The sequence below is a fragment of the Halichoerus grypus genome, chromosome 14 (assembly GCF_964656455.1).
Source record: "Halichoerus grypus chromosome 14, mHalGry1.hap1.1, whole genome shotgun sequence".
Classification (NCBI taxonomy): domain Eukaryota; kingdom Metazoa; phylum Chordata; class Mammalia; order Carnivora; family Phocidae; genus Halichoerus; species Halichoerus grypus.
The window spans coordinates 89,944,935-89,967,525 of record NC_135725.1 but is presented as its reverse complement, the minus strand read 5'-3'; the positions used below and the strand labels follow the sequence as shown (position 1 = coordinate 89,967,525).

General features: G+C 47.8%; 1 protein-coding gene across 1 annotated transcript in view; it reads right to left on the bottom strand.

The window, feature by feature from the left end:
* Positions 1–19,744, bottom strand: part of CFAP77 (cilia and flagella associated protein 77) — a 126,129-nt gene extending 106,385 nt beyond the window's left edge. The window contains exon 1 of the mRNA XM_036079740.2: positions 19,553–19,744. Within this exon, the coding sequence (XP_035935633.1) occupies positions 19,553–19,744 (192 nt within the window). The remainder of the gene's footprint in view (positions 1–19,552) is intronic.
* Positions 19,745–22,591: the final 2,847 nt, after the last annotated feature.

Here is a 22,591-nt window from a genome sequence, read left to right as displayed (position 1 = left end):
GGTCTCCCAGGTACTCATTAAACCATTTATTCATTCACTCATTCGACAAACCTTTATTGAGCACCTACTTTATGCCAAGTACTGTAGGCACTGGGGATAAAAAGATGACTGAGGCCTGGTTCCTGCCCACAAGAAACCCACAAGAACAGACATTATAATATGTATGCTAAGAGCAATGACAGCAAGGCACACGGGCTATTACAGAGGCAAAGAGGTAGGCACATAAAACATCTCCGAGCAGGGGTAGGGTCAGGAAAGGCTATAATCACCCCTTTTTTGTAGACAGGGAACTGAGGATTGAGGAGGTAAAATCAGTTCCCTGAGGCCATGTGGATGGAAAGTGGCAGAAGGAGGGTCAGGAGGCAGATAGGTCCAAGTCTAAAGCTCATGGCACAGGTAGGACAGGCTGCCAGCAAGATGGTGCAGCTGACGATGTTTCTCAAATGTGGATTCCGAGCCATGCACCTCTTCGCATCCCTCAGATTCTCTGTGCACCTGTTGCTTAGGGATCTCATCCACTTGGTCCCCACAAACACACCTTCCTTCCTTATATCACCTTTCCTCCCTCAGCTAAATTCAGGCTCACCTGTATTATGTCTTGCTCCCTGATTTTCTTTTAAAGAACTAGAAATTCTAATAAACAAACCCAGGCTAAGGTCTCTGTTACTGGACTCTGTTTCTGATAGGAAGTCAGTGGTTTTTTGAATTCCTATTCCCTTGTAAGCAATATGTTATTTTTCTCTGTCTGATTTCAAGATTTTCTCTGGTTCTTAGCAATTTGACTATATTGTGCATAGGTGTGGTTTTCTTATTTTTTAAAAAATACTTTAAAAAAGAAACCTGAACTTATAATCTATAAATGTATGTCTTTGTATAAATCTGGGGAAGTTGTGATCATTATTTCTTCAATTACACATACGTTAGATCTTTTGATATAGTCTCATAGGTCCCTGAGGATCTGCCTGCTTTTTTCCATCTGTTTTCTCTATTCCCCGGTTGGATAATTTCTACTAATATAGTCAAGTTCACTGACTCTTCTGTTATAGAGACTCTGATGTGGAGCTCATTCAGTGAATTTTTTTGTTTTGGATATTTTCACTTCTATAGTTTCCATTTGGTTCTTGTTGGTTCTTTTTCCTATCTTTTCATGTATTATGAACATATTTTCCTCTACATCTTGAACATAGTTATAATTACCACTTCAAATTCTTGACTATAAATTCCAAATATGAGCAATCTATGAGGTTTGTCTCAATTAAGTGCCTTTTCACTTGACAGTGAGTCATGTTTTCCTATTTCTGTGTGTTAAGTACTTTGAAATATACTCTAGACATTGCGACTCTGCATTAGGTTATATTCCTCCTAGGAATTTTTTGTTCTGTTTTGTTTTGTTTACAAGTGGCTAACTTGACTGAACTCAAACTAAAAATTCTGTCTTCTGTGATGGGCAGCAGCTCAAATCCAAGTTCACTTATTTTAGCCTTGGTTGAACTTTTAAAAGTCTGTCCCACCCATATGTGGTTCAGGGATCTTCCAGAGACTTGGGCAGAGTTATATACTGAATTTGGACTTCTCTTCTCTGGTTCTCTCTTTTCCTGGATTCTTCCTTCATTTCCCTAGTGACTGTGGTTTGCTCAAACTCCATCTTCTGGTTCTTCAACCACAGGTTGAATAGAACCACAGGTTTCTATCCAAATTCTAGACACCGTGTGCAGCACTGACGGTAGCCTGGCATTTCACTAAAAACCATTTTCCAAATGAGAGAAGCACTTCCTGCTTTTCTCTTCTTCCATGGGTCAGCATCTTCTTCTGGCTTCTGTATCCACCTGTGTTCATTCCCTTCCCAGAGCCTTTGGGTAGTTGGGGTTTTGGCGGGGGGAGGTGGTTGGTTGGTTGGTTGGTTGGTTTTTTAAATCTTATCCAGAGTTTATAGATGTTCCCTCTGGGAGGGTTGGTCTGAGAGGAGCTTACTCACCATGACCAGAGGAGGAGCAAGTGTTCTGTTGTGTAAAATGGCTTAATATGGTGCCTCCCCCTCTGGACATATTCACGGAATTCCCAGCTGCCTCAAATAAGAGGAGGGATTCTGTTGAGATTTTCTAGTACCTTAGCAGTCTGGTAGGAAGAATTAGAACAGAAGGGTTTTTCTTCAGATCACAAGGAAGTGGTTTCCAGTTCATAGGGTAGCTCTAGTCATTGGGAAAAAATGGAAACATTCTTTGTTATATTTAACTTATAGGTAGATGCTAAGGTAGCTTCTAAAACTTTTTTTTTTTTTTTAAGATCAACATAACTATCCTTAAGCTATGATTTGGAAGGCTCCTAGTAGCACATAATGAGATGTAATGCTTTCAAAATCTTAGGAAGGAGAAATGAGGAGATTGGCTCAAAATGGTGAACTGAGGACAGATGTCTACCTTCCCACCCTCCCAAAATACCATGAAAAAACAAAGAAAGTATTTTTCAAAAGGAAAAAGTCCAATATAGTGTAAGAAGACAAGAAAGCGCTCCATCAGTGAACCAGAAACTTTGAGAAATTTCCAAATGATCCAGATCAGACAGGACCAGACATACAGAAAGGCAAAACCAGAGGAAATGACCACTAGAACTCTGTGTAGGAGAGGACTGCTATGGAACCAGGGAGTTTTCAGGAAAATGCCAAGTCCAGATCAAACACACAGAAAAGGGGAGTGGCTCTGGGGCAATAGTCAGGGACTGAGATGCTTGCTTTTGGAGCAATCAGGTTGGCTCAGCCTCTCTCCTTCCTGCATTACTCCATAAGCCCCTAATCGATCTCCCCACGGCCACCCTGGGCACTCCAATCTATGCTCTGTAGCCAGAGGGTCTTTCCAATGCCAATCTGACTGTGTCCCTCTGCTGCCAGTCCTAACCCCTGCTTAATGGCCTTCACTGACTTCCGTTACTCTTGGGCTACAGGTCAAACTCCCTGAGTGGCCTCTGCTAAGGACCTGCATGATCCCTCCCTCACACCATTCTCTCACATCCCCACATCCCAGCCACTCTGGCCTTATTTCAGTGCCTTGAATCCCCATACTCTCTCCACAACAGGCTTTTTGCACATGCTCTCCTATGTGGCTGGAATGCCCTTGTCCTTCCCCTTCACCCCACCCCAAAACCTGTCCCATACACACACATTCTTCCCCTGGTTAATTCAAATCCCAGCTCAGTCTTCATTTTATCCAAGTAGACTTCCGTGGCCCCCCACCTACGTGAAGCCTCCCGGATGCCCCAGAAGCTTCTCCTCCTTGGCTCTCGCCATACTTGAAATCTCACACTTATTCATGATGTTTTGATTAATGCTCATCTGCCCAATTAGACTGGAAGGCTCCAGAGAGTAATGATCATGTCAAATTTTGTTCATCGATCTTTCTCTAATGCCTAGCCCAGTGCCAGGCATGTATATTGGAAATTCAGTAAATACTAAGGTATCTGTTGCCTAAAACAGAAGATGGATGAATGCATGGATGGATGGGTGAGCAGATGGAGGGATGGTTGGATGCATAAATAGATCTGTGGAAGATAAAAAGGAGCATGCTGTGGAATCTGCCCTCCAAGAGTATTGTATAGATGGTTGGTGCCCCAAGTTAGTTATGCTTACGCATTAAATACCAACAAGGCAAAAGTACCATAGATGGCACAAGAACATATGTGATTGCTTATCCTATGAGTGGTCCACACCCCATGGAGGGGGACCACAGAACTCTAAATGTTTGCCGTATCCACAGCCCTCATCAGGACGGCAGCCTCAAGTCCAACATGAAGGATGCCTCTCTACAGATAGCCCCATTATCCTTACCACAAGTCATGGACCAAGGACCAGGACCCAAGCCCAAAGCAGTCACCTGTCAATGTCCTGACCTCAAGTACCTCAATGTGTGACCTGATCTGGCCATAGGGTCATTTCAAAGGTAATTCATGAGAATGAGGTCTTAATGGAGTGGAGTGGGCCCCCAGTGCAATAGGACTGGTGTCCCTATAAAAAGGGGAAATATGGACATAAATACATATGCAGGGAGAATGCCATGTGAATATGGACATGGCCATCTACAAGCCAGAGAGGGAGGCTCGCGGTAAATCCCTCTCTCCCAGCCCTCAGAAGGAGCCAGCCCTGCCGACACCTTGATCTTGGACTTCTAGCTTCCAGGCCTGGGAGGCAACAAACTGATTTTAAGCCGCCCACATTGTGGTCATTTGTTACAGCAGCCCTATCCAACTCAAGCAGAGGGCAAAATCACCAGCCCCTAGAACGACCAGAGCAGTCCTGATGGGGCAGGTGCATGGGGGCGGGGCAGCACAGGGAGAGCTGGGGGCCAGAGAGAGAATGGGTGGCTGCAGAAAAGCAGCCCATTCGCATTGGGAAGGAAGCAGTGAACGGGCTGGAAGGGGAATCTTATCTCAGGAAAGAAAAACCTCTTACACCCAAATAGGGGAATCAGGCTGCTCGTGCCCGGGGAAGGCAGTCCTGAGTTGCCCAAAGCTGGTCGAGGCTGGCCCAAGTGCGGCTTGAAATGTATTCTCCCCAGCCTGGAAATAACTCGACCGCGGGCTTTTTGCACTGATAAATTCATTATGTTATTAGGTGGCGTCTTCTTTATATTTAGATTAATAACCACATAATGATCACCTGGGCTGATTTAGATGGGTGTCATTTTAAGAAATTATGGTTCCGATCCATCTTCTCTTTCCCCTTTGCCTCGGCCCTCCCTGAATTATTCCTGAGGAAGAAACCAATTAATAGTCGCTTGGCTGGGGCGATGCAGCCGTACAATGTAACAATGCCTAATGGAGTTTTAATTTCCCCACGGTGAGTCAATATTTGCTTTAAGAAAGAAAAATGTCACCATAAACCACTGCCCCAAATGAATTTGGTAGCACGGAGGGTGAGAGAGTCTTCTTTTTTAGGTAAACAGTGATGGAAAGTGGATGGGGAGGTGGGGGGCTTTCACTCTTCACAAATCGGGTTGCTTATGGTCTTTGCTGCTCCTTCCTACGATGGTGGTTATTAAATATTTTGCTTTGCAAATGCAGAGAACTGTCAGGGACTCACCCACAGTTTAAAGGGCCTGAAACAAAGTCATTATAATATAGAAAACGAACAATTTATTCCAGCCTATTAATAACTTGTGGGGAGCAGCGAGGGGAATATAAGAGTAGGCATCCCTCTTTGAAGACATTACGGGCCTTTCTTATTTCCCCCAACTAGGGTGGCGTGTGGAAACCGAATCTTCCTTTCTTAAAAAATGGATTCGACTTTTCAGGATCGTGCGAGGAAATAAAGTTCTGCAATCCTCTCTCTCATAATAAGTCTGTCCAAAAATGATGTTGCTCATTCCGTTGAAAGATAGTTTCATTTCCTACTCAAAATTGGTATGAAAAATTTGCCTTGCCAAATGAACATTGTATACTGAACTTGTCAAATCCTTTCTCCTGACACAAATAAAAGATAACATTGGGTGGCAGCATGTAAAACAGCTCTGACAAGATAGCAGAGGGAGACAAAGAAATATACATATTTTGATTCTCTCTGTTTTAGAAGCTGGGGTGGGGGGGTAGGCACCAGCACGATGACTGGCCAGCTTGTGAATGCTTCAGGTAACAATTGAACAAGTCACTTTCATGTAGAGTTTCAATGCTATAATGACCCTGTTTCCAATTAGCCAAAACATGACAAAATTTCAACTTTTATAGCAGCAAAAGCTGCCAGGGAGAAGACCACCTGAGTGACAAGGCTCCTCATTCAAAAGTTTACGGGTGCACCGTGCGGCTGTAATTACTAGTTCTAACACAGTGGGAAATTATTCCTAGCGTGTTTAAAAATAAATAAGGTAAATGATCACCCTTTCATTAGATCTGTACTCATACCATATAAGTGACTTTTTTTTTCCTATTAAAATTGTTGATTGAAGGCCGTTAGCTGTTTATCAGCTCAAAATTACATTTCTGCTCTCTTAGGGGCTGCCGACGCTCAGAATCACACTCGGCGCCTAGTTAGGAACAAGAAAAGACTCCTAAAACTGCAATTTCAGGGGGAAAAAAAACACAGGCAAGAAACCCAGATTGCACCTCTGCGTCCCCAAAGGCATCACGCTTCTTTGTTCTGCTAAGAATAATTAACCTCAATCTCAGCTCCGGGTCCCTAGATTGATTATCATAGTCATTTAAATACTGTAATCTCATTTTCAGCACCGGGGTGAGGAGGGGGGAGAGAGAAAGAGAGCGAGGCTGGAGAGAGAAAGAGAGCAAGGCTGGGAGGGAAGAGAAAACAGAATAAATTATCTGACAAAGGGAAGCGGGCCTTTCTGCTCACAGAGCCCATTTCGGATCCTTCCACTTGATTGGAAAAGTTGATGAAGTTTAAATGAAGCAGAATTAGAACCTCAGGCCGCTGAGTATTGACGCGGGCTATGCGAGCGTGCAACTCAATAGCCCCCCGGTTTCGGTGGAAAACAAGAGACAGACCTAAATGGTATAATCTTCAATCGAATCTAACATCCACACTGACAAGGCAAGGTAATGAGTTAGGCCAGATCAGGCCTGTTGGTTAAAGAAATTAATCCCTCCCGCCGCCCTACAGGGCTTTGATACCTATTGTGTGGGCCCCTGTCCCAGTCTATCTAAATGCTAACTAACTGGGAGGGTGAGGGCGCAGGACTGTGCTTTTCATTGTTGGCGCTAATCTGATAACAATTTGCTCTCCCTGATTAGGGAGGCGGGGAGGGGATGGGGTGATGGGTGGGAGCAGAGGAGGGGGCACCTTCCCTTTGAAAGGGGGAGGCGGTTCTGGTCAGCCTGGATGCCAGTTGTCTCCCAGCCTGCTAGCAGGTAGATGCGCACGTTTAGAATAACCTAAACTCCAGACTTCTGTGCCAAGCAAGGTATCCACGCGTCTTTCCTCTCCGGGCTTGCCTCTTCTTGAAACCATCTGTTCATCCAAAGTGCGGGCTCCTGACCCGCTCTGTCTTCCTCACATTCAGTTTGCTCCAGACTTTCCCTCCAAACACACCCAAGCTTGGGGTGTCCCATTTCTCACCTCGCCTGGCCATTTCTACATCTAAAATGACTTTTCCCTCATCTCAGCTCCGCTGAGTGCTGCCCAGTCCTGAGGCCGCTCCAGGCTGGGGACCCTCTCCTCTTCCTAACCAACTCTGTTAACAGCCTTCTGCGTCTGGGCCACCCCCCTGGCCCTCCTGATTTCAGCCTCTTGCAGCCACTTCTAGGTGTGTGCAGGTCCCCAACTAGACTACACACTCCTCGAGAACAGCAAGCACACTCGGGGTGAGGTTGACCCTTCAGATCTACGTAGATTTTTTTTTTAAGATTTTATTTATTTATTTGAGAGAGAGAGAGAGAGAAGCAGGCTCCCCACTGAGCAGGGAGCCCCATGTGGAGCTCTATCCTAGGAGCCTGAGATCATGACCTGAGCCGAAGGCAAACGCTTAACCCACTGAGCCACTCAGGTGCCCCTGGATCTGTGTAGATTTGATGACGAAGATGAACTGGATTCTTCTTCCCAGGTAATGGACAATGCAGCACAACATGGAAGGACCATGACAAGCTGTGGACTCACAGGCCACAGCACCAGCCCCTCCTCTGCCATTGACCCTCCGCATGACCTCGGGCATGCTCCTGAGTCTTTCTGAGCTCCAAAGTTCGATGACCTCGCAGAGTTGAGATCCTGCCTGAAGGAGGCTGGCGCTTGGTAGGTACTCAACAAACAGTGCCGTCCATGGCCACCAAGTTCTTCTGATCTGTGCAGTGGTTATGACCACAGGCCACGTGGAGTCAGAGCCCGGGCTCGAGGCCCGGCGCCTCCTCTGCATTGGCTGGATGACCGTGGGCAACGTGCGTGACCTCTTTAAGCCTTAGCATCCCCATCTGTAAAATGGAAGGACAGCATTCCCGTCTCTTAGGACTGTTGCAGAGACTTTGAGAAGATGGTGCCTGAGAAGGGCTCTGTGGAGGGAGCCTGGTATCAGCTGGCACTGTGGTGGTGGTGGGGGGGGGGGTCACTGCTGGCCAAATGTGGCTGCAGCCAGGAGCTTCCTGGGAACCCAGACCCCAGGCCTCAGCGTCCTCCCACTCCCGCTCCGGAGAAGTCAGGCCCATGAGCATCCTGCCAGGAGACTCAGGGAGGATCTGCGGAAAGAAGCAAGCAGCTGCCTAAGAAAAGATGGAGCTTTCGGAAATGCCAGACAGACGCTTTCCTCTTAGAAGGGGAGTTTTTTAAAAGACTTGCTCAAACCTCGAATGTATGCCCATTGGGTGCCTCCAGAGTGAGCAAAATCTTCCGTGACAGTTTATAAAGTTTTCGGAGGCAGCCACGAAGCCCAGCACTCGCCCCTGGGGGACCCTTGGTAGCCCTCCAGCAGGTTCCCTCAAAGGACTCGGTGGAAATTCTGAGCCTGACAGACTGGGGGTGGGGGGGCTTGTTTAACTTGCAAAAAGTAAACAAATCGTAGTTGCTAACCCCAGCCATCGCGGTGTCCAGATGTGAAGCCTGGTAGGGGACTCGGAGGATAGCGGAGAGCGCCCCCTGGCTGCCTCAAGTCAAACCACAGCACCCCAGCGGGGCTCCCCCCCTTGTTTGGCCTGTGACCCCGAGTGCAGGGAGGGGGGAGCTGACACGGCGGCCTTGCTGTGGACTCTCAGCCCTCTGTGCTCTGCCCCGTTTATCCACTCACTTTGGCCCCGCTGGTCTCATGGCCCGGCTGGAGGCCCTGCCCAGCCTCCCTTCAGCACTTCTTCCCTGACGCTTCACTGCAGCCTCCAGAGTTCCAACCGCCTCCTTGCCGTCGAGGCACTAAACCTCTTATTTTGCCTGGAATGGTCTACACTCACGGCCCACCCACGGACACACGCACACTCTGCCCCCAGCACCTCTTAACTGACCGCCTCTTCCCAGTTCTGAAGGTCGGGCTACAATGTCACGTCCTCAGAGTAGACCTCCCCTAGCCTCCTGGTTGACCCCCTTTAGCGCCCTCGCCTCCCTGCGATGCTTCTCCGTAGGTCTGGGATAGTTGCCTTATTGTCTGTCTTCAGCAGGTCTTGCAAGCTGCCCATAGACAGAAACGAAGGCTCTCCTGCCCGCCAAGGTACCCTCAGGGCCCAGCTATGGACTGGCACGTACCCGCCCATCCATAAACATTTTGCAAATGGTCAAATAAACAAATGAAAGGTCAGCTTAGGGTAATTCTCGGAGGAGAAGCCACTCAGGTGTGTAGGACCGAGGCTGAGACCCTCCCAAGGTTTCAGGGTCAACAAGAGACTGCGAGTTCGTCACTGTGGTCCCGGGGCTGGTGTGCCTGGTGCGGTGCTTACAGAATGAACGCATGACCCGTAACCAGACCCATGGACTCTCAGATCTGGTCGTCTGCACATTCCTCCCCCAGGCGCGCTTTCAACATGCCACGCCTTTTCCTAGAAAGCTGCACACACACACACACACACACACACACACACACACACACACCGTCAAAGTTGGATTTACCCTGAAGTTAATGAAACTTTAGCTTCAGAGTTGCTTCCTTGCACGTGGCCCCATCCAAGGCCTTGGACGTAATTTCCAACACTATTTATCTGTTCCTTAAAGAGGGATCTCAAAAGGGCATCAGCTGCAGGCCATACAAAACCTGGACCCACCTCTCCCTAGCCCCCCAGCTCCCTACACACACTTATCAACCCTTGTGTGACGAGTCGGCTCCAGCCGCTCAGGCCTGAGACATTCCCTTGCCTCCCCTCCCCAGGTGCTGCCCTCAGCACTGAGCCAGGATCCCATCCGGAGGATGGTTGTCCTTGCGTGGGTCCCACTTAGCTGTTTGTTTTTCTGGCTGTTTCTGCTTACTAGATTATAAGCTCTTGGAGGGCATCGCCTATCTGCAGGTCGGTTTACCCCCACATCCTGGGTGCCTAGCTCTGAGCCTGGTGCACCATATGTGCTCAAAAGTACCTCTCGATTCAAGCACTGAGTAAATGAAGGTATCTCCTGCTTCTTTCCTCATAGCGAACACAGGATCCTACAGTTGTTCGTTCTTAATGAGGACGCCTTGCCCATTTCAGACTCTGTGCCTTTGCTCAGGCCAGCCCCGTTCCGGGTGCCCCTCCTGTCCCGGCACATCCTGGCACCCAGCCTGGCCCACAGCCCCGGCCCCGATGCACAAGCTCTGATATATGGCCCCTCTTGCCTCCCCTCACCTCTCCTTCGCCTTTAGTAACTTTTATTATTGGTTGTGGTGTGCAAAGTCTGGTTCTCCCCTCACCAGACCATAAGCTTCTTGGAAACGAATCCTCAAACTTCTTACGTTTTCCCCAGCGCCCTGCACACAGTAGGGGCTTACTAAATTTTTGCTCAGTGGTTGATGGGCCTGTTAACAGTCTCAGATACACACTAAAAAATAAGCCAATAAACAAGCAAACAAACCAATAAATAAGCAAGCCAACCTCTCTGTCCTGAAAGACCCACTGGGGGCGGAGGGGGGATATGAATGCAATTCTACATAATGGGAACATTAAGATGGCATTTGAATGCGGCAAGACAAACTCACTACTGTCCAGTTAGGTTGCCCAACAAAGCTGCCAGCAAACTTTCTAATTCCCTCAACTGAAATGTGATAGCCTGAAGATCCCCTCTCTCGGGGCGCCTGGCTGGTTCAGTCGGTGGAGCAGGCGACTCTTGATCTCAGGGTTGTAGGTTCGAGCCCCACGTTGGGTATAGAGATGACTTAACAATAACATTTTTTAAAACAATCACCTCCCAATGTCTCGTTGGGCGGCCCCACTGCTGTGGGGGGCTGTGGCATCCAAGCTCACTAGGGCTTTTTCTCTGGTACTGTGTCGTAGCTTTGACGTGATGCTCGGCCACGTGGCCAAGGTGTGGCCTTTCACTGATGCCGGGCCCTGGATTCCAAGACTTTCTGAATCTCCACTTTCATTCCTCTGCACCAACACAAAAGATTTTGATCCAGGCAAGGAAATGTGTCATGTATGCTTCTGGGTTCATTGGTCTCCCAGATATGTATAGTTTGGTTCGTATAAAAGGTCAAAAGTCCTTCTTTTGGGCTCATTATGTGTTTTCTACAATGGTTTTGGCCGGCCGCTGTCCCCACCTCCCCATGTGGTATGCATGTTGACCCCCCGTGAGTCAGTTTCTTAACCAAACGCTGATGTGCCTTTAAATTATTGGGTGGAAAAATACAGCTGTTTTCTTTATAAAGCACATTTATTTGCTTCCCTGGAATGCTGTACTTCGTGCCACAATGAGCATAAGGGCTATGCTATGATGGGGCTCTGGCCCACCGGGAGCTTAATTTCTGGTTACCAGATCAATTCTGTTTAAAATCCTAAATGAGTTTATGCTGAGAAAAACCCAGCCAAACCAAACCCTAGGAAGGTGGTGCACCAGGGAAACAAAGCTTGGGTGGTAGTCCATGGGTGCTCAACAAACTGGCCCCCATGCCAGTTAGTTTATCTGATGAATTATTGAGCCACACTGCATGGATTGTTGGAAATGCTTTTTATTTTTTTTAACTACCATGGGTGAGGCTGGAGATAGACAGGCCCCAGACAAAAGCCAGCAAACTTTTGGAAACTGTCACTGAGGGAAAGGGGGGGGGATTTAAAATTGTCATAAAATGGGGCACCTGGATGGCTCAGTTGGTTGAGCATCCAACTCTTGATTTTGGCTCAGGTCATGATCTCAGGGTTGTAAGATCGAGCCCCGCATCCAGCTCCACACTTGGCATGGAGCCTGCTTAAGATTCTCTCTCTCCTTCTCCCTCTGTGCACCCTTCCCCCCCGCCCCGCTCACGCTCTCGCTCCCTCTCTCCAAAAATAAATGAATAAATAAAATGAAATTGCCATAAATGTGTAGGAGGGGAAACAAAGGCAAACAAGGGAGAGAGAAGCAATTATAATAGAACAGTCTCATTTCTACAGTCTTTGTATTGGGTTTCAAGAGCCCTTGGACCATGCGAGAGCTCACCGTGAATTCTCCAGGTGGTCGTTCTCCGATTCGGGGTTCCTCAGCCTCAGCACTGTTGACATTTGGGACCAGATGCTTCCCTGCTGCGGGGGTTGGAGGTGCAGGAGAGGATGTTGAGCAGCATCACTGACTTTTGCTCACTCGATGCCCATAGCACCCCCAGCCCAGTGGTGATAACCAAGAAGGCCTCCAGACATGACCAGATGTTCCTTGGGGAGCAGAAGCACCTCCTGCCTCAGTTGAGAAGCCCTGGTCTGATTCCAGAAGGTTACTGTGTATTCCGTAAAATAGCATCTCATCTAAATCAGCCTTCGTTGTATCCTTGACAAGTCGGCAAGGTAGGTATCATCACCCATACTTTACGGAGAAGGAAACTGAGGCTCAGAATTTAAGCCACTTGCCCAAGCACCCTCAAGAGAGCTAGAAACCAGATTGTTCTCACCCTCCGCCAGGGCGCACAGTTGCAAGAAATTTGAGACGAGGTGGATGACGGTATTTTTCTTTTATGGAGGTAGAGTTGACGTATAATATCATATCGGTTTCAGGCGTACAACATAGTGATTTGACAATTATATACACTACGAAATTCTCAAAATGGCAAGTGTGGTTACCATCTGTGGGCGACACTATTTTTCAACAAGAGCACGAAGGGGGAACAAAGCAGCACTTGGGCAGATTTGTCTCATAAATTTATTTTATACATTCGGATTTACAACACGTACTTAAAAGTCGATGGATGAGAACACGAAGGTTGTTTTGAGGAACACAAATATTTGGAATCGGAATAATGGAAAAGTAACAAAAGCGGGCATGCCTGCGCCCGGCATACCTGTCCTCTCACTGTCAGCTGCTATCACCCATTTTACAGACAGGAAACTGAGGCTCAAAGGTAAGGAACGTTCCCAAGAAAGTGGCCGAGACAGAGCTCACCCTTGGATCTGCCTGGATCCCAAGGCTGCCGTCCAGGGGATGGCATATCTGCCCGGTTATGACTACATTTGTGTGTGTGTGTGATTGTAGGAGAACAAAACCTATAGCCCGGAATTGTGTTAACAGTCCTCATTGACTCAGGAGCTTGAAAGGAGAGTCAGGGAGCAATTTCATGGAGAGTTGAATTGTTACCAATGAAACAAATGCTCTCATTTTTTTTTTTTTTTTTACAAATACAAAAGTCGGACAAGAAGCACACAACATTTACAATATACGCTAAAACCAACCACAACGCAGTGTAATTGAGACTGTGTTGTGCATTCGCTTGCTTTGGCCTGACCAGCCAGAAGGTTCTGAAGCAGGAGCAGTGGGTCTGAGTTTGAACGGAGCGCAGTTCCCAGGGGCCGTGGCAGAGCTGTGCACACCATCCCGCACGAACGGATTTGCCCAGCCTGAGAGTCCAGAATGATCTGTGCTTGGTTACAGTCTTCCCTGTCTGTGCCACATTCACCGCGGTTCCAGCACAAACACAGAACTGATAGCCCCCTAAACTAGTCAACTTCATCGCTAATGAGTTGGTGGTCCCCGGTGCAAGCATTTCATATAGAACACATTGAACTGAGCTTCCTTTTCATTATACTTTTTAAACAGTTAAAGATACATTTTCTCAAGAAGAGTGTGACCAAGACATTTTGTGGGAACCCCAGTCCTTCCCGAGACCACTGAACAGCTTGAAAACCACTGCAATAGAAAACAGGGATTGGAAATTTTGTCCACAGGACCAGTTGTAAATCAAGAACACCTTGTCTTTCAAATAAAGGAGAAGCGGCCTGAATTATACAATGAACAACACTTGAGCCTAGAAGATTCTGGAAGGTGCTGGAAGCGACTGCTGACTTGCTCACCATGGATTCAGAACTCTTCCTGAGGGACTGGCCTTCCCACCACATTGCAGTGTTCTGAGAGCCACATAATCAGAAGGTGGATGGGTTCATACCTGAGGAACCCCAATTCCGAGGGTTTATTTGCATTAACATTTCAGAGCCAAAGCACCCCTTCTCCAGAGGGATGGAGGAAGGTGGCCTCCTCCATCGGGGCAGCCACTCCAGGGGATGGTGAAAAGCCTGCGAGGGAGCAACTTGGCTTTCTTAAAGGGCCGGATGCTGAGCAAGATTAGTTCACTGCTTCAGCCTCTGCTCACCAAATGGTGTGACTGGGCACCAGAAAGGGGGAGGCTTTGATTTAAAAAGAAGAAAAATGTATAAAGGACCAAGAGAGAGAGAAACCCATGGCTTTCCCTGGAGAAATGAACCCTACCTCTGGCTAGTCGAGAGGGGCCCTTAGAATGGGCAGCTCAGTACTTCATCCCCCTCGTAACATTTTCTTTTCTCCTGTTACATTGTAATGGAACGTAGAAGGATCTGAGCAATCAGAGGTATATTCTCTTCAACAGATAAAACCCAGTGTAACATTTTCATATTTTACTCAAACGTAATACAAATACTGACCCACGCTGGGGTATTTGTACAACTGTGTGTTTGTCTGCCCGCCTTCTTTGCGATTGTCTCGAGGCATTTACGTTCACCAGCATCAGTATTTATTAGAGATGCTAAGCCATTAGTGGGCATGGTGTGGTTGCCTGATTTTGTAGAGCATCCGATTTGAACACACCAGCTCTAAATAAATGCTTCCTCGCAATGATAATGATAATGATCCCAGCAGCAGCACCTAGTCTCGAAAAACCAGAACTCCATTTGAGGTGGAAACTTTTGAACACTTAGGATCTAAGGAGGGTGAAATCATTTGGCCCCAGAGGGCTGAATTTTTCCTAGTCTGCCCCGATCAGAATCTAACTCTCCACGCTTCAAGGTCCAGTTCCAGGTCTGTTCCTTCATAAAGTGCACGGAGTCCTGCTCAGGCCTTCCTTCCCCTAAATCTGGACCCTCTGGCTGGTGCACTGCCCTTGAAGCTTGCAAGGGGTGACCCATAGCATTGCTTATCCTATTAGGCATGTGCATGTCTATGTGTGTGTTTGTGCGCAACGGTAAGAGCTAATTTCCTGAGAGCTTGCTTTAAGGCAGGTGCCGTGCTAAGCAATATATACATACACACTCCATCTCCCCAGCTAAACAGTTAACTCCTTGTGGCTTGTGGGCAGGGTGACGGCTGCGATCTGAACTTGTTTCTATGCACCGCCCACCCCCACCTCCCAAGAGAGCTTAGGATGGTGCTGGGCACATAGAAAACATTCAATAAACACTTCTTGGCTGTCAACAAATCCTGGGAAATGAGTAGAGCTCACATTGGAAGGAATGTTGAGGAAAATGATATTGGAATCAGATTCCGTGGTGAACATTTTTCGACTGCCTGCCGTGTAGAAGTAACCAATCTGGGTTGTCATTAATTAATTGGTTATGTAACGTGGCCAGAAGAGCACGGGGGCTGGAAGTCAGGAGACATGAATCTCATCCCACTTCTGTGACCAGGTCAGAGGGCACCTTGGATGAGTCTCTTCCTCTCCCTGGGCCTTAACATCCTCAAAAAAAAAAAAAAAAAAATTTTGGACTGGATGTCTGTAAGCCTCCTTCTAGCCCCAAATGATGTGATTTTATGACTCTATTTCACAAATGCATGCACTTCTTATTTGTGACACAAACCCCCACAGAAAAACAAAGTCAGTGATAAATTATGAAAAAAAAATCAGGTGCCATGATCATGTGAATTTTCTAAGGGTGCTCGATTCAATAAATTCCACCCCTGTATATTGCCTGCCTCTCCAGGGTGATGGAGGATTCAAGGCTGTCAGGGGAGCAAACCAGGCAGTCTCTCCCCTATAATTGTATTGACAGGATATCAGCTGAGTTCCGATGGCAGGCAGGGTGCACCCTGACAGCTTCTTTGAAGGAGCCTTGAAGGCTATTGTAGCAGGATCCTATGTTGAGTCACAGAATTCTGGGGGAATGGGAATCAAGCAGAAAGAAGCTTGGTTCTTTCTCTAATTTTATTCTTCCCAGAGAGTCACATTTGAAGGAAAACTGGCTAACTGCACGTCACTTTATACAATAGAGTAGAAGCCCTTTCTAATGGAAAATATTTACCTCTTTTTGTGGCCACATAAAACACCCAGTTGACTCGATCAGTCCCACTAATAACCAGTGGGCTTGATTTTAAATGAGGCAAGGAGTTGTTGAGCATTTGTAGATAAAATACCTGCTTGGATGTCTGAGTTTTTCACTTTTCACTTGGTTACTGTGTGGCTTCTTGCAGACACATTCTTGAATAACTGATGTGTATACGTCCTGGTAAATTCCATGGGTGTGAAATAGCAGTGTTGGGTTTGTTCAGACGGTGTGTCTGCATTTTAAGTTAAACAAATCCTGATCCTCTTCACTGGAGAAAACAATTTGAGCAACAACCCCCCCCCCCCCACAGGGTGGAATCAATGACTATTTCTAAGGTGGTAGAGTTTTCCATATAGATGCAACCTTCAGGTTCAGACTTAGACAAGACCAAAATATACTTCATCCTCATCCTCTTAAAGACACCCTTGGGAGAGGGCACTCCCACCTCTGCCACACACGAGAAGGTGCACACTCACATGGGGGTCTGGAAACGTGGGCTTGTGCCCCAGGATACCACAGTGAAGAAATCCACAAGCTGAGGATCAACAGAATCCCAACGACATATTAAAAAAATAATTTTTTTAAGGCTCCACTATCTTGAATGCTTTCCAATCTTTTTTGCTTTAAAGCCGAAAATCCCAAAGTGTTTTCATAATTTAAATTTCATTTAAATACAGGAAGCTGTTTGGAGTGGGAAAACAATGCTGGGCTGGGAGCCCGTGAACGTAGCTTCTGACCCAGGCTCTGCCACAACCTTGTGCAAAGAGCCCACGACAGATGGCCTCAGTGTACCCATCTGTAAGGAAGGGTCTGGAAAAGGTAACATTCAAGGCTCTGTCTTGCTCTCAATGTCTCTGCAACTTTTAGTTAGGCCAGGTTTTGGTAGAAAATCTTGTAGCGGTGGTAAATATTGAAATGGGGACATAATCTTAACTGCTACGGAAAGGAGCTTAGAGCCCATCAAGAACCAGAGGGAGGAAAGGCTAGCTGTCCCTGACCCGAGAAGAGCTAAGCACCATCACCAGAGCGTGCCTGGAAGCGGCCCCCTGCTGCTCAGGCTGGGTCACCACCCGGCCAGGGTGGTCCTGCTCTTCCTCTCCTGCCTTGAAGACAGAACCTCCCCTCCCGGCTGTGGGTCAGTCATCTGCACATCTTCCAACCCCGAAGCGTAGGTTCAGGAATTGGGGAATTGAATTCATTCTGGAAGCTGTTCAGCTAGTGCCATCCAGAGGCCAAATATTGTCCTTCTTGATATATAGGGTGAGCAAAAGGAAAGAGGGGAGGTTTTTACTCATACGTGTATAATATACATATAATATACGTATATGCATGTGTGTATGTGTGTACATATACACATAAAACGTACGTGTATGTGTAATAAATGCATGTATGTACGTATGCATATACCTATAGGTCTGTATGTATATATATGTGTGTGTATATGTGTAGAATATGTGTAGACAGTTGACCCCTGGACAAGGCAGAGGGTTAGGGGTGCTGACTCCCAACTACTTGAAACTCCACTATAACTTTTTTTTAAGTAAGCTCTACGCCCAATGTGGGGCTTGGACTCACCACCCCAAGATCAAGAGTCGCATGCTCTACTGACTGAGCCAGCCAAGTACCCCACCACTATAACTCTTTACTCCCCCAAAACTTAACTACTATCAGCCTACTGTTGAGCAGAAGCCTTATGGCCAACAGTCGGTTAACACATATTTGGTATGTTATATGTACTATACACTGTATTCTTACAATAAAGTGAGCGAGAGGGAAAAAATGTTATTAAGAAAATCAAAGAAGATGGACATTAAGGAGGGCACATGATGTAATGAGCACTGGGCATTATATAACACTGATGAATCACTGACCTCTACCTCTGAAGCCAATAATACATTATATGTTAGTTAATTGAATTTAAATTAAAAATTTTTTAATAAAATAAAACAACAGCAAAAGAAAATCAAAGAAGAGAAAAAACATTTACAGTACTGCAATACAGTATTTATTTTTTTAAATGTGCATATAAATGGGCCGGCATAAGATCAAATCCACATCGTTCAAAGGTCAAACTTATATAGTTTGGGGTGGGCGTCCCATGCTGCTAATTTACTGGGGAGAATACGAATAACTCTATAACGCGGTTTATTTTATATGTAAGTAGAACGGAACTGGCCCACTAGTACCTGCCTGAGCGAATGCAATGACCTAACACTAAAGCGGCGGCCGATCAGAGGTGGAGGACTTGATTCTCCCCTCGAACCCAGAATGGTGAGCCCCATCTGTCCCATCTGTCTACTGAGAGTGGCTCTTCTCACCTAGGTATTAATAAAGGACCTTGTTCCACTTGGTGGGGGGGGTTGCTAAGAAAAGGAGCACATTAAACGGAAGAGTGCTAGTGTGATAAGCCAGGACCAGGAACAAAGTTTGGGGAAGGCAACAGGATAGAGTGCATGTTTTCATAGGAGTCGTGAACTCAGCTAATTCTAGCATGATGTTAAGAAAGCCCAGGTTCCCTGAACCAAACAAAACCAAAAACAAACAAACAAAAAAACCCCCACAAAACAACAACAAAAACCTCTGGGCTTTCATGAGCTCCTGGCGTTCAGATACATTTTTACCGAATCCATGGTTACCAGCTGGGCCTTGCACTTCTGGGAACTGCGTGCATTTTTGAAAGCACACTGCCCTCCAGTGGCACAGGACAAACTTGCTCCCTGACCAGCTCCCCGGGAGCCAAACCTCAGCTTGACTCTTCCTGTGGCCCCGGGAAGGTGTGGCGATGCCACGCCAGCGTTGGGTGATCGCCAGTCCCGACACCTCTGAAGGGAGGGAGTGTGCAATAAACGGGAAGGCGATCTAGTTAAGAAACCGCAGCTCCCTCCCTCCTTCGTGCCTGCGAGCCCCCTAGGGCAGAGAGTTTCGCGCTCTTTTCTCTTCGGGCTGTAATTCTGGATAAGAGTATGATTGGATGGAAATTAACTTGTGGGGTGATGCTTGCAGGAGAGGGACAGAACCCTTGCTGCATCGCAGCGTGCATCGTAGCGTGCAGGGGAAAGGGGGCAGGCAGCCGGCACCCCGAGAGGGCTGGCAGCTGGCGAGTAAGGACATAGTGTGGGTGCGTGTTCCCTGTCGGTCCCCCTGGGGGCTCGCCGGCGGGCTCCCGGGTGAACAACAGCAGCCAACCCTGCGGGCTCACCGCGTGTCAGCCGCTGTGCCAGGGGCCCCTATTCAACCCTCCCCATCACTCCCTCTAATGAGCGCCGTTATCATCCCACTTTGAGGATTAGGAAACTGAGGCGCAGGGAGGCGATGCGATCTGCCCGGGAGACCGCACAGGGGTCCAGGTCTGTCTGGACCAGAGCGGGAGCTTCCAACACTGCGCTCGGTCCGCTGGGTCCCGTGGGCCGGGGCTTGGCGGTGGAAGCCCCGGCAGCGTGGGTGCCCAGCGAGGGGGCGAGGGGGCGAGCGCCGAGGGGTGGCGGGCGTGGGGGCGGCTCACCTTGACGATGAGCGGGTTCTGAAACATGGAATCCCGCACGACTCCCAGCCTCTCGTTCTCCATGCCGGGTCGGATGTCGGCCACGGTCAGGGGCCGCCGCGGGGGCGGGCAGATCTGGCTGACCGTGCGGCACACCGGCTGCTTCTTCTTCCATCGCCGGGGGTCCTGGCGGGAGCTCTGGGTCTCTGGCATCCTGAGGTTGCGTGCAGGAGGTCCGCGGGCTGGCTGGCTGGGGCGCGCTTCCCTGCGGCGGAGGGGGGCGCAGAGCTCGGAGGGGGCCCCCCCCACCAGTCCTGGGACGCACCACCCGGGGCCCCGGGGTGGGCCCCAGACGCCCGGCCCCCTCCGGAGCGGGGAGCACCCACCTCGCGCAGCCCCCTTCTCGTAAGGAGCTCTAAAGCCCTATATAAGCCCCTCTGGTTCCTCAGAGCAACTTCTGGGCACCGCCTGCGGGTTAGGAACGGACAGAAAATCAAGACCACCCCTTGAGGAAGAATGGAACTGTCTGTCTCCATGGCGACGGGACGCCAACGGCGCCCGAGCTGAGGGGCCAGGGTTTCTTTCTTGAAACTATTGGTGGCCACCAAAGTGGACTTGCTTAGAGTTCTCTTAAATAGTTATGAAAAAAACCCAAGAATCGCCACTAGGTTGTGTTAAAAGCAACGGGGCTCTAGAAGGCCATCTACACTTGCCTTCCTAGGCAAAGATACCTCCCTCCACCCACCCCACTCCACTCACGGCCCCTTATCATTCTCCTCCCCTCTACACCCCACCCGCCCCCCCCCACACACACACTGGGCTAGAGAGCTAAATTTTTCATGACGAAATAGAGATCTGCATTCCAGGCCTGATGTTACTGCTAATCCACTTGGGTGATCTTGAATCAGTCACTCTTTTGGGTCCTCAGTTTTTCCTCCTGTGAAATGGGTGAGGAGGAGAGTCTAGAGTTGAATGAGATCAGTGGTACCCAACTTTGTGCAACAGAATGGAGGGAAATGGAAAAATACAGATCCACTGATTTAGAATATGGAAATGGAATCTGGGAATCTGTATTTTTAAAAAATCTCCTTCCTCCCCTTTGGACTTTTTTTAAATTTTGAAAAAGTTCTAAACTATAGAATAGTTGAAAACAGAGTACAGTGAAAACCCATAGAGATTTCACCTAGGTTCACCATGCACAGACACACGTTGCAGAATCATCTTGAAAGTATCTGTTGATAGCATCATATGTGACCCTAAACACTTCAGCATGTATCTATCTGCCAAGAACGGGGACATTCTCACATTACTACAGTGTCACTATCATGTCCATGGATCTCAATATGACATAATAGTAGCGCCTGATGTCTGTATGCCAAGTTGGGAATCTGCATGTTTTAAAAGCTTCCCAGGAGATTGGCACAATACTTTTGGAACCACTGGCCTGGATGATCTCTAGTTCCTTCTAGTTCAGCCTTTTGTTCGTTTGTTCACCCCTCATCATCTTCATTCAATGTGCAAATACCCACAAGGCTCTGGGTAAGAGGGGTCACCAAGAGCAAGTTGCACCAACAGCAAACTTGCACTTCAAGGCCTTATAGACCAACAGGGGACAACACCAGCACTGCATTTCCAGAACAGACCAGACAGACTTCCAACTGCTCATCCAAGACTGGAGCAGCTGTTGGGTGGTGATGGTGTGTGATGTGATATGTACTTATGATTTCTCCAGCCTGCTTTACTTCCAGACTTTCACAGAAATACAGATTGTGCACTTTTAATGAAAACCGCTTGGCAGCTCACACAGAGGAAGTCAGGTGGTAGGTGTAGGTGATGTGGGAAACAAAGGCAAAAAAAAATTAAATTTCCTTATTACCTACAGCCCACTGTCCTCGAAACAGGCAGAGTGACATTCCTCTAGGAACTCAGCTGCCTCGATGTTAATATTTTGCTAAGGGCAAAGGGCAATCTTAGCCCAATCCCCAGCATCCTGTAAGTCTACTTCAACATATAAAAATTCCTTTGGAAGCTTCCTTTATCTCTACCCCCCAAGGTATGTGTTGGCAGTCATCCCCCAAGCATATGACCCACCCATATACATCTGAAGGGTCTCATGACTCAAGTTTTATTAGACACTAATAAATGACCTTTTCCTAACAGCAGCTAGCCCCCTCAAGGTCCTGGAAACTTTGCTTCCAAAATTCCCTAGAGACTTACGCTAGCCCTAACCCCTCCCAACTTGAAAGTATATAATCTGCCACTCCTCATGACCCCAGTGCGGCTCTTTCTGCCTACAGGTCCTGTCCCCGTGCTTTAACAAAACCACTTTTTTTCTTTTTGCACCAAAGACATCTCAAGAATTCTTTCTTGGGGTGGGCTCAGAACCCCGACATCTTTCCTACATCACAGGGAGGGGCAGGATAGTGGAGTAGTAGAGAGAGCACAGGTTTGAATCCTGCCTGGGCCACATAAATCCCCTTGTACAAGTTACATTAAGCCCTAGTTTTCTCATCCAGAGGGTGCGGCTGATAACACCTAATAAAAATAATCCTACAATACCCACATGGGCTTGTTACAGGATTTAGTGGGGGAAAAAAAACCCAAACAAACCTAGTTGCCAATATGGTTATGTTCACAATTCAATGAGTCTAAAAGTTTGAGTGGTTTATATACTGGCCTCGACTTAAAAGCTTTACTTTGAATCATAAGCCAAGTTTCTTCAGGGCGCAGTTGCAACGGGAGGATTGGAACACAGGCTCCTTCTAGCTTCACGTAAGCTTAACCCAGCAGCCTCTGCCCACCTCTGCCTTCAACGTCTACCACCCTCCCCTGTATTCACTCCGCTCCAGCGGCCCTGGCCGGCTTCCAGTTCCTCCAGCGACCAAGTGCATGTTCTCGGCCTTGCTTCCAGCCTGGAACAATCTTCCATCTAGATTTCTGCTCGCCGTCTTCGTTTACAACTCAGCTCAAATGTCACTCCTCGCAGAGCCTGCCCTTCCATCTACAGTGGCACTCGCTGTCTACCCTCACTCTCCAACACAATACTGTTTTCCTTTTTTC